The 17,333-nt window shown below is 37.9% G+C and overlaps 1 protein-coding gene across 9 annotated transcripts in view; it reads left to right on the top strand.

The window, feature by feature from the left end:
- Positions 1–17,333, top strand: part of LOC114650360 (target of Nesh-SH3) — a 254,882-nt gene that overhangs the window by 134,207 nt on the left and 103,342 nt on the right. For 8 of the 9 annotated variants that reach the window (XM_051926063.1, XM_028799939.2, XM_051926061.1 and 5 more), the window contains exons 8-10: positions 10,354–10,428; positions 11,227–11,313; positions 15,255–15,455. In XM_051926063.1, the coding sequence (XP_051782023.1) occupies positions 10,354–10,428; positions 11,227–11,313; positions 15,255–15,455 (363 nt within the window). The remainder of the gene's footprint in view (positions 1–10,353; positions 10,429–11,226; positions 11,314–15,254; positions 15,456–17,333) is intronic. The other variant, XM_051926064.1, reaches the window with a different exon arrangement.

Raw genomic sequence — 17,333 nt, 5'->3', positions numbered from 1 at the left:
ATTACTAACTTCAAGCAGAGCAGTTTCATTGCTGTACTGTGCCCTGAAGCCAGACTGAAAGAGTCTCATTAGCTTATTATAAGTTAAATAACAAGTGAGTGTGGAAGACAGAACACGCTCTAGAACCTCTTCAGCACCTAATAATTCCAGTTATGAGAGGAGTTCTCATAGATTTAACTGTGATCTGCCAGGCTTCACAAAATTTAAATCTGAGGCTTTGCCTTGAGGGGTAGGCCTTAGGCTTCAAAAGAGGCCTTTTAAAAAAATTGTTTTGGACATGCTCTGCCTCTAGGTATGTCAGAGGAGTGGGACTTTGTGAACTGTGGTCTAGCCTCACGTGAGGATGCAAAATACTAGGGGGGTAGAGAAAGAGAGCAAGCTATTCTTGATCTATCCTTTTAATCCTAATAATTGTGAGAGCCAAATTAAAAATAGGCTTCATGGTAATAACTCCTGTAAAAACTGGAAATTAAGGTCAAAGCTGTCTTATGTAATAATGTACTATCTTAAATGAAGGCTATAAAATGTCAGAAATTAAATGTCATGTTAAATTAAGACCTCAAAATGTCAGAAGCAATGTCTCCATAACCAAATAGTTAACTTTGTGAGCTGGAATGTTAAAGGTCTCAATCACGAATTAAAAAGAAAGGAAGCATTCTCTCACCTAACAAGTTTAAATGCTAAAATAGTATTTTTACAGGAGACCCAATTATTAAGCAAGGATCACTTTCGGCTGCACAAAGACTGGACCAGCCAAATATTTCATTCCAGTTTTACAAAGAAAACTAGAGGTGTGGGAATTCTTATACATGAACAATCTCATTTGTAGCATCAGATGTGTTATCTGATTCTGAAGGGAGATATGTAATTGTCATGGGTAATATATTTAACTGTAAAGCGATTTTGATAATTATCTACATACCAATGTGGATGATAGGGACTTCATCCACAACGTATTTGCATCCATTCCCAATATGAACACTCATAAAATTATAATGACTGGGGACTTTAATTGTGTTTTAAATCCAGAACTAGATAGGTCTCATGCCACAGGGTTGATAACATCTTACACTGCAAAAACAATTACACAGTTTTTTTTTTGTTCTTTATTTCGCCTTATACAATTTCTCGTATTAGGAATTTGTTAGTTTTCACAGGGTCAGCCATTGTACAGCACCCCTGGAGCAATTACAGGTTAAGGGTCTTGCTCAAGGGCCCAGCAGAGTAGGATCTCTTTTGGCAGTGACGGGGATTCGAACCGGCAACCTTCGGGATACCAGCGCAGATCCTTAGCCTCAGAGCCACCACTCCGCCCTAAATTTGTAACTGATCATAACTTATCAGACCCCTGGAGATTTCTAAACCCCAACTCAAGAGCATATTCCTTCTATTCACCAGTGCATCACTGTTATTCAAGAATTGATTATTTCTTCATAGATAACAATTTCTTGTTATTTCCAACCATGCCCCTTTGATCATGGAGCATAAAATCACTATGTCCCACATGATCATCTCACAACTGCCATCTTAACTCACTTTTATTAGCAGACGAGAACTGTACAGAATTTATATCTAAGCAAATTGATTTTGTTTAGAGACAAACTTATCCTCAGTGGTCTCTGCAGGAATACTCTGGGAAACTTTGAAGGCTTTCTTAAGAGGACAGATTATTTCATATCTTTCCCACAAAAATTAATTGGAAACCAAGAAGATATCAGAGCTAATCAGTGAAATTACCAGAATAGATCAAGAACATGCCAGATGTCCAAATGAGGCACTTTATAGGAAAAGACAGGCTCTGCATACAGAGCTCAGCCTCTTAATCAATCAATTCAATTTTATTTGTCATTCAGCAGAACATCCAAGATGTGCTGCAGAACGAAAATACGATGCACAAGACATTAATAAAAACACATAGTTAAAATCAATTACATTCAATTAAAAGTGCAGAAAGATTCTGATTAAAGATGCACAAAAATTCTGATTAGAGGTGCATAAAAATTTCTAATTATAAGTGCATAAAAGTCTAAATTGAAAATACATAAAATTCTGAATTAAAAATGCTTACAATAAAATACTAAAATGCTTCATTTAAAAGATGAACGGCATTAGGAAAAAAGCTGTTTTTAAACCTGGTAGTTCTACATTTCAGGCTGCGGTACGTTCTGCTTGAGGGCATGAGAGAAAAGAGTTCAGAGGCAGGATTAGTAGGGTCTCTAGAAATCCGCACAGCTCTGGCCAGACAGCGTTGTTTTGCCAAATCTTGTACATTAGGCAACGGGGCTCCAATGATCCTCTCCGCAGCCCTCACTACTTTCCTCAGTGCTTTCCAGTCCGAAGCACTGCAGCTCTCCTGCCACAGAGAGCTGCTGCTGGTTAGCATGCTCTCTATGGTCCCTCTGTAAAAAGTGGTGAGGACTGACTTACTCAGATGGGCCCTCTTTAGCCTCTGCAGAAAGATCAAGCGCTGGTGAGCTTTCTTGACGATGGAGGAGGTGTGCAGGGACCGGGTGAGGTTGTTCGTCACATTGACTCCCAGGAACTTGGTAGACTGCACAATTTCCACAGCAGTGTTCTTAATGTAGACCGGGATGTGTATCAGCTGTTTCTTCCTGAAGTCGATCACCAGTTCTTTCGTTTTGTTGACATTCAGTATCAGATTGTTTTTATCACACCATTCCACAAATGACTTCATCTCCTCTCTGTAATCCCCCTCACCATCACCTCGAATGAGACCCACCACTGTTGTGTCATCCGCATACTTAATAATTTGGTTTGTGCTGAACTTGGCACAACAATCATGGTTCATGAGCGTGAAGAGGAGGGGACTTAGAACACACCCCTGTGGAGAACCTGTGCTCAAGGAGATGGTATCTGATTTATTCTTTCCTACCCGTACGTACTGTGGCCTATCCATTAGAAAGCCCAATATCCAGTTTTGCAGAGGTATGCTCATTCCCAATGGGCCCAGTTTGCTGATCAAATTCTGAGGGATGATGGTATTAAAAGCCGAACTAAAATCAACAAACAGCATGCAGACCATAACGTCTCTGTTCTCCAGATGTTCCAACGAAAAATGGAGTGCAATAGATATGGCATCCTCTGTGGCACGGTTGGAGCGGTAGGCGAATTGGAGTGGGTCAAAAGAGGAGGGTAGGACAGAAGTAATGTGGTCCTTGATCAGCCTCTCGAAACATTTCATCACTATTGATGTTAAGGCTACAGGGTGATAGTCATTCATGGTTGTGACTATGGGATTTTTTGGAACCGGGATGATTTCTGAGGTTTTAAAGCAAGATGGCACAACAGAGACACAGAGAGATGTTAAATATATACGTAAGGACATGTGTCAGCTGCTCCACACATCCTTTGAGTACGCAACCTGGTATCTGGTCTGGTCCCGCAGCTTTCCTTGGATTAATTCTCCTCAAAGTCCGTAGAACATCATCCGGTTCCAGACACAGTGCCTTGATAGGTCATTCAGGAAGTTGAAGCTATCATCACAGGGGTAGTAAACTGTTTTGTAATCTGTAACAGATTTAATCCCCTGCCACAATCTTCTGCTGTTCCTGTGATCTTGAAAATGACTCTCTATTTTCTTTCCATGAGCCCTTTTAGCTCTTCTGATAGCTTTATTTAGGTTGTCTCTTGCTGTTCTAAGGGCAGCTATATCTCCAGATTTAAAAGCAGAGTTTCTCACTTTCAGCAAAACTCGCACCTCAGCAGTCACCCACGGTTTATCGTTTGCCCTGACAATGATGTTTTTGGTGACGCAGACATCCTCCATGCATTTATTTATGTAGCCAGACACAGCCTCTGCATATTCATTTATGTCTATCCTTTGATCTGTGGTAGCTGCCTCACTGAACACAGACCAGTCGGTGCACTCAAAACAATCCTGTAGTGCATTCATGGCTTCTTCTGGCCAAACTTTCACCTGTTTGAGTGATGGTTTTGATCTGATGAGCACAGGTCTATATGCTGGGATTAGCATAATAGAGATGTGGTCTGATGAGCCAAAATGGGGACGTGGGGATGCTTTGAATACTCCTTTAATGTTGGTGTAGACATGATCCAATATATTGGTTCCTCGAGTTGCAAAGTCCACATGTTGGTAAAAATGGGGTAAACCTCTCTTCATGTTTGCCTGGTTAAAATCCCCAGCAACAATGACTACTCCCTCTGGATGTGTGGTTTGCAAATCGTTGATATAGTGGCAGAGTGTGTCAATGGCTGCCTAAGTACAACAGAAAATTCCCGTGGCAAATAAAAAGGCCGGCATTTAACTACCAAAAACTCAGTGTCCGGAGAGCAACATGTATGGATTATTTTTGAGTCAAGACACCATCTGTTGTTTATGTAGACGATGATACCTCCGCCCCGTGTTTTGCCGCTGAGACTGCTGCTCCTGTCTGCCCGATGAATCGTTAGCCCCTCTAGGCTAATAGCAGTGTCGGTTGTGGAGTCGGTGAGCCAGGACTCCGTAAAGACTAAAGCACAGCAATCCTTAATCTCCCGCTTCGATGTTAAATCCAACCGAATGTAGTCCAATTTATTCTCCAGTGAGCGGATATTTGCCACCAAGATCGATGGTAGTGGCATTCTGCATGGATTAGCTTTAGCCTTAACGCTCAGCCCACCGCGGACACCTCACTTTTGTTTACACATACACCGCCGCCGTCTTGTTCTCAAGGCATGGATAGCACTGGTAGATAATATGGGTGCTAGACTGGCCTCACTGCTCGTCCGTAGCAGTCCAAATGCTTTCAGTAGAACCATGGTATTTGGATTTACTAGTCCTTTATCCTGTTCCGTACCCAATGACAGAAGGTTTAGACGAGTATATGTCTGAATTTCCATGTTGAGTGACATTAAATCTCTATAAAGAACGTGTTTTTATCACGAGCCCGTGCAGCCGCAGCCTGCATGGCACCACCAAAGAAATAGAACAACTCATTTTTAAATCAAGACATCAATACTATGAACATGGAGAGAAGGCTAATAAGATCTTAGCTCAACAAATCCACAAGCAGGAAGTTTGTAATTCAATCCCAGCAATCACCAACACAGATGGAGACAAAATCATTTACCATAAAAATATAATGCATATATTTGGAGACTACAATAAGTCCTTATATTCTACTCAGTTTAAAGAAGACAAGACACAACCTAATGTGTTTCCAGATGCATTGTAGATACCACAACTAGATACTCTCAGTGCAGAAGAACTGGATAAACCACTGTCAGAATTACTAGATGCTATACGCTTACTTCAGAGTGGGAAAGCAGCAGGCCCTGATGGGTACACTGCTGAATTTTATAAAAAAATCTCAATTAAGTTAATTCCCCTTTTATTAGCAACATTTATAGAAGCCAGAGACAATAAAATTCTACGTCAAACATTTCGCCAAGCATTAATTACCAACTTTCCTAAGCAAAATAAAGACTTATTACAATGTGCATCAAAGACCAATCTCACTTTTGAATAATGATGTTAAGATACTCTCTAAAGTCCTAGCTAGAAGGATTGACAAAGTGCTTCCTTCAGTAATATCACAAGACCAAACTGGATTTATTAAAGGCAGACGCCTGTTTAATATAGTATATTCACTCCCAAAGTCTAACACCTCGGAGATATTATTATCATTGGATGCAGAAAAAGCATTTGATATGGTTGAATAGAACTACCTCTTTACTACATTCCAGAAATTTGGGTTTGGCCTGAACATATGTGCATGGATCAAACTACTATATACTAGTCCAGAAGCTTCAGTTTGTATTAACAACAGTAATTCAGACTATTTCAAACTACTGTATAATGTGGTATTAGACAAGAATGCCCCTTGTCACCACTGCTTTTTACAATCCCCATTGAGCCACTGGCAGTTCACTTTCGAAATGCTTATGGGATAAAGGTGATTATCAGAGAAGGATTTGAACAGAAAATTTCACTATATGCAGATGATATGATACTGTATATTTCAGATCCACAAAATACTGTGCCTGCATTCTAACAGCACTAACAGAATTTCAAAATATTTCTGGTCTTAATTTGAATAAAAGTGTGCTCTTCCAGTGAACTCTCAAGCACACAATATTAGATTGGACACCTTCCGTTTTATCATTGCAGATCAGTTTAAATACCTAGGGGTAATCATTACAAGTAAACATAAATCTCTTTATCAACAAAATTTTGCTGTCTGCATGGAAACATCAAAGCAAGACCTAAATAGATGGTCAACCCTTCATCTCGCTTTAGCCCCAAGAATTAACGTTGTCAAGATGAATATCCTTTCTAAGCTTCTTTTTCTATTTCAAAGCATTCAAATATACATAACTAAATAATTTTTTAAGAAGTTAGATTCAAGCTTAACCTCATTTATTTGTAATTCAAAACATCCACATAGCCAAAGGGTGACCCTACAAAGACCTAAGGCAGAAAGTGGCATGGCTCTACCTAACTTTCAGTTTTATTGCTGGGTGGAAAATATACAAGCTATAAAAACCTGGATATGGACACAAATAGATGAACATAAACATACACAGGCTTGGTCCACAATTGAAATAAAATCCTGCAGCACTTCTTTATATTCCTTGCTTTGTACCCCAGTAAATACAAATTATCGGCAATATACTAACCACCCAATTGTGCTTCACTCATTCAGAATATGGAACCAATGTAGGAAGTATTTCAAGATAGAGAAGCTTTAATCTGTGGCACTTCTGCATGACAAGCACCCTTTTCCACCCTCTCAAATGTATGTAGTTTTTAATGTCTGGGAAACATTTGGGATTAAATCACTTAGATATTTGTACATAGACAATGTCTTCACATCCTACTAACAATTACAATCCAAATTTAACTTTCCAGCAACATATTTCTTTCACTACCTCCAAATTAGAAACTTTGCTAAACAAAATCTGCCCAATTTTCCTCACCTTGCACCTATTTCTATTCCAGAAAAAATATTGGTCAGTCTTGAAGACTCAGACAGCATTTCTGTAAAATACATAAACATTTTAAAGTCCCTAACTTTCAAAGGTCCTAGGGTAAAGTGGGAAAAGGATCTCTCACTCAACATTTCAGAAAAGGAGTGTACGGTAGCAATGCACAGAATTCACTCTAGCTCCACATGCGCAAAGCATATAATTATTCAACTTAAAATTATACATCAAGTGCATCTGTCTTGTACTGTTAGCGAACAGGGTGCTGGCAGAAATTGTGCTACTGTTGGCCAAAGAAGGAGAAGAAAAGGGGGAAGACGTGTCCGGAGGCAGAAGGACAGGAGGAAGGTAAAGAGTGTGGAACTGAGGGTAGGAACTTTGAATGTTGGCAGTATGACTGGTAAGGGAAGAGAGTTAGCCGAAATGATGGTGAGAAGGAAGGTTGATATATTTTCCGTGCAAGAGACTAAATGGAAGGGGAGTAAGACCAGGTCGATCAGAAGTGGATTCAAATTGTTCTATCATGGTGTGGATGGGAGGAGAAATTGGGTAGGGATTATTCTAAAGGAGCAGTGTGTCAGGAGTGTTTTAGAGGTGAAAGGAGTGTCAGACAGAGTAATGATTATGAAGCTGGACACTGAAGGTATGATGATGAATGTTGTCAGTGCATATGCTCCGCAAGTTGGGTGTTCGATGGAGGAGAAAGAATATTTCTGGAGTGAGTTGGATGAGGTGATGGGCAGTGTACCCATGGGACAGAAAGTGGTGATTGGAGTGGATTTCAATGGATATGTTGGTGAAGGGAACAGAGGAGATGAGGAGGTGATGGGTATGTAGGGTGTCAAGGAGAGGAATGAAGAAGGTCAAAAGATAGTGGATTTTGCAAAAAGGATGGGCTGTGGTGAATAGATATTTTCAGAAGAGGGAGGAACATAGGGTGACGTACAAGAGTGGAGGAAGATGCACACAGGTAGATTATATCCTATGCAGGAGGTTCAATCTGAAAACTGCAAAGTGGTGGCAGGGGAAAGTGTAGTTAGGCAGCATAGGATGGGGTCTGTAGGACGACATTGGAGGTCAAGAAGAAGAGGAGAAAAGAGAGGGCAGAGCAAAGGATCAAATGGTGGAGGCTGAAAAAGGAAGACTGCAAGGTTGAGCTTAGGGAGGAAGTAAGACAGGCACAGGGGGGCAGTGCAGAGTTGCCAGAGAGGTGGGCAAAAGCAGCAGAAGCAGTAAGAATGACAGCAAGACGGGTGCTTGGTGTGACATCTGGACAGAGGAAGGAGGAAAAGGAAACCTGGTGGTGGAACGGAGAAGTACAGGAGAGTATGCAGAGGAAGAGAATGCGTAGAAGAAGTGGGATAGTCAGAGAGACGCAGAAAGTAGACAAGAGTACAAGGAGATAAGATGCAAGGTGAAGAGAGAGGTGGCGAAGGCTAAAGAAAAGGCATATGATGAGTTGTATGAGAGGCTGGACACAAAGGAGGAAGAGAAGGACTTGTACTGATTGACTAGACAGAGGGTCCGAGCTGGGAAAGATGTGCAGCAGGTTAGGGTGATAAAGAATAAAGATGGAAATGTACTCACAAGTGAGGAGGGTGTGTTGAGCAGATGGAAAGAGCACTTTGAGAGGCTGATGAATGAAAAGAATGAGAGAGAGAGAAGGTTGGATGATGTGGAGATAGTAAATCAGGAAGTGTAATGGATTAGCAAGGAGGAAGTAAGGACAGCTATGAAGAGGATGAAGAATGGAAAAGCTGTTGGTCCAGATGATATACCTGTGGAAGTATGGAGGTGTTTAGGAGAGATGGCAGTGGAGTTTTTAACCAGATTGTTTAATGGAATCTTGGAAAGTGAGAGGATGCCTGAGGAGTGGAGAAGAAGTGTACCGGTACCAATTTTTAAGAATAAGGGGGATGTGTAGAGCTGTAGTAAATACAGGGGGATAAAATTGATGAGCCACAGCTTGAAGTTATGGGAAAGACTAATGGAAGCTAGGTTAAGAAGGTAGATGATGATTAGTGAGCAGCAGTAAGGTTTCATGCCAGGAAAGAGCACCACAGATGCAATGTTTGCTCTGAGGGTGTTGACGGAGAAGTATAGAGAAGCCCAGAAGGTGTTGCATTGCGTATTTGTGGACCTGGAGAAAGCATATGACAGGGTGCCTTGAGAGGAATTGTGGTATTGTATGAGGAAATCGGGAATGGCAGAGAAGTATGTAAGATTTGTATAGGTTAGGTGCATTGGCGATCCTAAATTGTCCCTAGTGTGTGCTTAGTGTCTGGGTGTGTGTGTGTGCCCTGCGGTGGGCTGACACCCTGCCCAAGATTTGTTCCTGCCTTGTGCCCTGTGTTTGCTGGGATTGGCTCCAGCAGACCCCCTTGACCCTGTTTTAGGATATAGCTGGTTGGATAATGGATGGATGGATGGATGAAATGGAGGAGGGATTACATCAGGGATCAGCTCTGAGCTCTTTCTTATTTGCAATGGTGATGGACTGGTTGACAGACGAGATTAGACAGGAGTTCCCGTGGCCTATGATGTTTGCTGATGACATTGTGATCTGTAGCGAGAGTAGGGAGCAGGGTGAGGAGAACCTGGAGAGTTGGAGGTTTGCTCTAGAGAGGAGAGGAATGAAGGTAAGTAAGAACAAGACAGAATACATGTGTGTGAATGAGAGGGAGGTCAGTGGAATGGTGAGGATGCAGAGAGTAGAGTTGGTGAAGGTGGATGAGTTTAAAGACAGAAAGCAGAAGACAGAGCTAGAGGTGGCAGAGTTAAAGATGTTAAGATTTGCATTGGGTGTGACGAGGATGGACAGGATTAGAAATGAGTATATTAGAGGGTCAGCTCAAGTTGGACGGTTGGGAGACAAAGTTTGAGAGGTGAGATTGCATTGGTTTGCACATGTGCAGAGGAGAGATGCTGGGTATATTGGGAAAAGGATGTTAAGGATAGAGCTTCCAGGCAAGAGGAAAAGATGAAGGCCTAAGAGAAGGTATATGGATGTGGTGAATGAGGATATGCAGTTGGTGGATGTTAAAGAGAAAGATGCAGAAGACAGAACGATATGGAAGAAGGTGATCCTCTGTAGCAACCCCTAACAGGAGCAGCCAAAAGAAGAAGAAGAAGAGTGCATCTGTCTCATTTAAAATTGTCCAGAGCAAGATCCAACCTGAGAATGTTACAATCAAGTTCTAGCCTCATTGGGCCATATGTTTTGGGCCTGCACCAAATTAACATCATTTTGGATCAAAATCTTTAAATGCCTTTCAGATAGCCTTGGAGTCACAATCCCTCCTAATCCACTAACAGCTGTGTTTGGTGTACTTTCAGATGGGCTTAAATTGGAGAAGGACAAACACAGTAATTACCTATTACAATACCCTAATTTGTTTTCCTTTGTAGGCTTCAACAAGACATATACCAGACCTATTTCTTCAAAAGTGAATGGGCGTCCATCTCCATCAAAGCCAGCTAATGGTAATTTTAAAAATCCATTTATATTTTGTTTGCATTTTGTTTATTCCCAGATACCAAGTGTTCACATTATTTTGCATGTTATTATTAGTCATCCTGAAGGATAAATGGAACCATAAGAATATGATCATGATATCCTGTAATAGTTTTGGTTGAAAAGCAGAATGTGAAAAGAACGTTATCCGTCAGAATAGCAAGGAATGAAAGTTTGGGGATGGCAAGATGTTATCGCCATTGTTAATACCTTTATTTTGCCTCACTGTACTTTTGTAGAGTATTTTGTGGGTTAAATGGTCGTATTACATAAAAGGTGCATTTGTGTTTATTATTATGTGTCTGATTTATGCATGGTTTTGTGTAAATAAATTTATCACTACTAAGATTATATATCAAAGTAAATAAAAAAGAAAACAAGGAGTCCTATGAAAAAACACAAGTGTCAAGAGCATTGAACTCAGCTATGCTTTTATCTGATTAAAGCTTGCATATTTTAATCTTTTTAGTTAGCCGATGAAAGGTGTCATTTTGCTCAACTTCTCACTACCTTTACAAATAGTACAGAGTTCATTTATCATGTGAAAATATTTGATAAACACACCCTTGTAATAATGAAGATGCTGAAGCATCATTTGTTAGAGCCCCTAAACAGTTTACTTTCTTTCTTGTGTTTCTTTCTGTGCTTTTAATTCTCAGGTTTACTTAAAATACATGAATAAATGCATACTGTAGTACTGTGGGCTACTAACCAGACTTCCAAAATCTACCTACCTCAACTGTTTTAACCTGCATTATTTTCTACAGTGCCAAGTGAAATGATTCAAGAATCTTTCCAGACATCAAAATCCAAAGTAGCTGCCTGGCCACAGGTTGCCGTGGGTAACGCAGAAAGTTAGTTGTTTTAACATGCATTTTTCTGAAGCTTATATGCAGTTGGTTCATGCTTGGCTAAAGGAATTATGTTGCTTTCTGGCACATGTGGATCAAAACTGAACACAAGGCTGGCATCTGGCTGTTTTTTTTTTTTTTTTGTTACTGCTGGCATGCATGTGTGGTTCCGAAGTAAGTCTGGAATACACAGAACTAAAAAAGGATGGGTCTGGTAAGAATGCTATAGAACCGTAAATTCATTTCAAGTTTAATTCTTAATCACATGCATCGATTCATGAAGGAGACCTTCTGAAATACAAGGTTTGTGCATGGTTTTTTTTTTCTTGTTTTTCTTTGCTTTATCATCTTCTGCAAATAAGACATTTATGCAAGTATTACTACTTGCACTGTTCACAGGCTAATTGTATGTCTCATTGCCTTTCTGTGTATTTATCTATCTATGTACAGTGGCATGAAAAATTATTTGTTCCTCTCCTGATTTTCTGAATTACTGCAAAGCTTTGAAGTTGAATTTTTCCTCCAAACTTTAATATCAAATAATGAGCATCTGAATGAACAAGTAAGAGTCTTTTTAACAACAGACTTCTTTTGCCTCACCGAAGGTCAATGCTTATGACCCCACAATGCTTATGAGTTGCTGGCAAAAGCAAACCACTGTTAACAAACTAGAGCATAAAAGCTCATCTCTAATTTGCCAGGAAGCACCTGGAAGATCCCTTAGCCTTTTGAGACAATGTTTTGTTGGTAAAAATGTGGAATTATTTTGGTGACAACTATCATGTCTCATAAAAAGCAAACACAGTATTACTTGTATTTTGAAAGTTACCATACCAGTTATCAACCATGGTGGTGGTAGTCTAATGGCTTAGGGATGCTGTGCTGGCCCAAATCCAAAATGACGTGCCAATACATTTTTAAAGAGAATTCCCAGTCATCCATCCATCAGCTAAAACTGAAGTGTAGTTGAGCCATGCAGCAAGAAACAAAAAAAGAAAGTTCACATCAGATTGGCCGAAAAGAAGTAAAATTAAAGTTTTGGACTGGCTTAGTTGTAGTCCAGACCTAAACTCCATAGAGGTTCTGTGTCAGGAAATGAAATGAGCAGTTCATGTTTCTGAATTAAAAAAGTTGACCCACAACAATATGAAAAACTGATATTCAATTTTAGGAAGCATTTGGTAGCAATTATTGCAACTAATATTGGCACAACTAGAGTTGTGCTCTATAGGTATGCTGGTTTAGTTCTATTGCTCCCTGGAAAAAATAGATAGCTTTGAGGAACAACACTTAGCTTGTCTTTGTCTTTATAAGCTTTAAGCAGAAATCTGAGTATGTCCACTGTTTCCACTAAGTAGATGTCGCAGGTTTACTTTCCTGTGCACATCAAAAATGAATGAAATGAAAATCCTGCTCTGGCACTTACATTTCATTATTTTTACCTTCTTAATCTTTGTTTTACATTATAATTGACTTTTCTGTTGTCACAGTGTGTTGTAGAATTAATGTTAAGGTGCTTTTGATGGTGTTACAAATCAAGCTACTAGTAATTTATTTATTTATGGTTCATTCTTTCCAAATATTTCACAAATTTATGCTAAAATTATTCTGAAGAAACAGAGAGAAACATACTTTTGAGCCTAATGAGAAAAGTGAATGAACCTAGGGGTAAGTTAAGAGATTAATACATGGTAGTATTGAGTTTTTACCCCTGGTTCAAACATGTTAAATATCTTAAATAACTAATGCCTTGCATTTTAAAACAGATAACTTTATTTCTTATTAAATTTATTTTAAGAGAAGAAAAAAAACAGGAATTGTTGCCTGAAAAATGTACATTAGTATTAGGATACCTACAAATAACTTCAATCACTAGTAAACATTGTTCTATTTTTTTAATATGTAAGATACTACCGTATAATGAAAAAAAAAACTTACAGGCAGTGAAAGTTTCTTTTACTGTCTGGACAATGCATGTATTGCAATTTAAATATGTATATTTTAAAACATTTTACTGAGAAAATGATAGATCATGCATTATTGAACAAACTTTTTTCCTTTTCTTTTTTCTACATGTTTTTCATTTGTTTGGGAATGGGAGTGTGTCTGGGCAAAAGACTTCTGGAATCTTGAGCTTTTCGTTCCAAACCTGCTACGCTCTGAACAAAAGTGCACACAAGACTTCTTTGCACACACATAAGATTTTCAATTATTAGATACTGTATAAAGTAAAGTGCATGCTTCAGTTCCAGTTTTTTCTGCAAAGCAGAAAGAATGTTAAGGTTTTTAAACATTTTTTTAAATTATTTTTAAGTATCTGTTTATCTACATTGTAAACCATCTGTTAGTCTTTTAAGCAAACATTTTGAAACCCCAAAATCAAATAGAGATGTAACTAATAAAGATATGATTGTTTTGTGGTTATTCCTACTTTTAATTTTGTATGTTATGTCTTATAGGGTTACAAGCAAAAAACTAGAATCTTAATAATTTTCTCTTGTACTGTAAATATTTAACATCACTGAATTAATAGTTTCAAAATTCAGTCCTTGCCCATACATACCAAAACTTTAATAATGGCTAACATGTAAGAAATCTAAGAAAGAAAGTATTTTGCTTATTTTCACTAAATTTTTAAAAAGTATTTAATATTAGTAGCCACAATTATACTGATTATGGCTATCGGTAATTTGATTTATTACATTTTTGTCACACAGGAATAGACCAAAGGATATATTTTGTTAAAATTATAATAAATTAAAACTATCCATTTATCCATCCATCCATCCATCTTCCATACCTGCTTATCCGGGGCAGGGTTGTGGGGTAGCTGGATGCTATGCCAGTAATCATTGGCTGCAACACAGGAACAGTCTTCAAGCAAGGCACCAGCCCATTGCAAGAACCCCCACACACCAGTGGCCAGTTTACCATCACAAATCTACCTAACCCACATATCTTTGGATTGTAGAAGGAAACTATAGCACAAGAAGGAAACCAGTCTCCACTGCGCCATCATGCCACTCTACACTGAATCATTAGTGTCGAAATTCAGATCTACAGCTATAAAGGAACAATAAGAAAGTATATTTAGTATACAGAACAACAATCACAATATTTAAAAAGCATTTTCAGGATACTTCCATTTTCTGAATATCTCAGTTAATTTAGGTCGGCTAAGAACATATCACATTCAGTACAATTCGGTACTGCTGATAGTAAATAAAACACCTGTGATGTCAACTTTACATGCATCCTTCCCCACATGTATGTCTAACATCCAGATTTTTGTTTTTAAAATTTCTTGCCCTAATGTGAAGGAAGAAATAGAAAATAATGCATATTTTTCTATCTGTTCAAATGTTCAAAGGTATTATTTCATGGTGATGACGCAGCAAATGCTTTAAGGAAGTGGTGTTGCAAATAGTAAGAGAAAATGCACAGTGTTCTCAATGTCACAAAGATGTTGAAAACCTGAGAACAGTGTAACTTCTAATTATTATCACATGAATCAATGGCTCTAACATGTTGTTTTGCTGATCTCACTATAACGTTACTTTGTGATTATTGAGAGCATGATTCACTATATGAAATGTTTGGTTTACAAAAAAAAACGAGATTTCAGGGACTACACTTTTAAAGTGGAAATTGATATCCAAAAATATGAATACACACTCTGTTCTACTAATTCTTGGCTTTGGTTTGTTCTGTCCTTTAATTGATTTCCCATCTTTTGTTATCACAACACAGCTTATTTTTGTTGCCAGAATTCACCATTTTTATGACAACTGCTTTATGTGTAATCATGACTAATCTCTTTGAAAGCATTTTTTTTAACCCTGGCCTTGAGCTGATTATGATTGAAGACATTTGCTGCTATTGATATGCTGTTTCTCATATGGATAACATAAAGGTCAACCTAGTTGGACTTCTTTTTTATCCAGGTAAAGAGCATGGCATAAAAAAGATTACACCATCAATGAAGATTGTACCTTTTACATCCTCCAGTCATCAGGAAGCTGGAAATTCAACTACTACCTCAGTCCCTCCAGTTACTTTGCTTTACATTAAGGAGGACAAACAGATGGAGAAAAGTCAACATAAACTAACCTATAGTACAACTCAGCCTCCCAAGATTTACCAGGGTAATGGAAATACTATCGTCTTACATCACAAACATAACAAAAAAATTCAACTAAAAGAGTAACAGATTTTTTAAGGTTTTCATTTTTGCCATTTGTATGATTTACAGCTGTTTAAAACACGGTACTGTAAAGCAATTTTATTTTTAATTGAAAAAGTTATAATCATGGCACAAATAAGAAAATATAGTTTTTAATGCCTCATTTAGATGTAGAATCTACACTTTAGTTTTCTGGATAATTCCTTGTGAAATGAGCCATTATTTTTGTAGCAGCATTACCAATCTGTGTTCTTCATTGTATTTGAGTGTCAACATACTGCATGTTAGTTAGATATGCTAGTAATAATTTCACTGTATTCCGAACATATGACAGTACTACTTCTAATAGTGAAAAGAACAGTCATGGTACTGCATACATGTACATTCTCAAATGTCATTAAACCATTAAGGAGCTGTTTTTGGAGTTAATAATTTACTGAAGTTAAACTCAAAATAAAAATGTCTTGAGCTTTTTTTGGTTCTCATATACATATACAAGTTCCATGTTAATACATTTCCAGAAAAATAACACCCTGTCAGAGTAAAGCATGTGATGCTGCTGATCCATGCTGAGGTCTGTTGGTTAGAAAGTCAGTCACAAAGGTCTCAAATAGACAGATTTTCCAATACATCAGTGTATGCTGAGCTGTACTCTATAAACAGGACTATGGCATACCAGTTGTGCCAGAATGGTATGAAGTGAAAGGAATGTGGCATCCTCTTTGAACTGGTTGTGATAATATGCAAACGGGAGGTGATCATGACTGTCTGGAATATTCCATTCAGTGTGTCCTAGCACCAATCTCTCAAAGCACTTCATCATGGTTAGAGTGTGAGACTAGGTTTGAAGTCATTCTGACAGTCCACTTTTATTTTCTTAGGCACAGGGTAATGTTACAGATATTGCTGAAGATGTCAGCTAATTGGGTGCTAAAGATTTTAAAACATGCCATAAATTTCATTAAGACCAAATACCTTATGAACACTAACTAATTTAAAAGTCCTCCTTGCATCATGCTCCAAAACAAAGAAGAATAAATCATATGGTCCTGCAGGCAATTTTATCATTGATATACAGTATAGCTACAAAAAATTGTATATGTTTGTCTATACAACATCATAGGATGACATTCACTATAGAAAGACACTATGCAGAATAAAGTTTACAAGTTTATATTAAATGTTATATTTTTAAGTATATTTAAAATTATATTTGTAATGTTTTCATCACAACAAAAATTTTTACTGAAATCATGTTAGTTTTAAACATGTCTCTGTACAAATATATATTGAGGTTGAAACATATGCTTTTGAGTAACAATCCACCTTAATAATAGGATAAGTGTCTATGTGTCCATCTGGTTGCTATATCTCTGTCATTCCTGAAGATGGTGCATCCTGAACATTTTTAGTTATAAAATGCATTGCATTTGTCATTCCAATAAATAGTACATCACAAACATTAATGCGGCATTTACGAATCCAATACCAAAAGCCATATAACAGAAACAAAAACATTGCTTGGCACACTGCAAACATTAACACTGAGGTTTATGTTGGTTACTTAGATTTCAACCAGTCTTTGGTGGGTAGCACAATTAGTAAAATACATTTGTACAATATAGTTTAAAAAGCTGCTGAGCTAAAATTAGAATCATTATACACGTGCACACTATGCTTGATAAAATAACCAATGTATTGGTTTCAGAAAAAAAAACACATTGTTAAGAACAGCTGTTAATATGTATTATGTCTGTTAAAAACAGTACAGAAATGTAATTGACTTAATGTTTGATTTAAAGATATTACAATTATAAGCCAAAATTAGACTTATCTGTAA

Source organism: Erpetoichthys calabaricus, chromosome 4 (genome assembly GCF_900747795.2).
Source record: "Erpetoichthys calabaricus chromosome 4, fErpCal1.3, whole genome shotgun sequence".
Classification (NCBI taxonomy): domain Eukaryota; kingdom Metazoa; phylum Chordata; class Cladistia; order Polypteriformes; family Polypteridae; genus Erpetoichthys; species Erpetoichthys calabaricus.
Note: the sequence above shows the minus strand (reverse complement) of the source record. Positions and strands in the feature narration are given on the sequence as shown.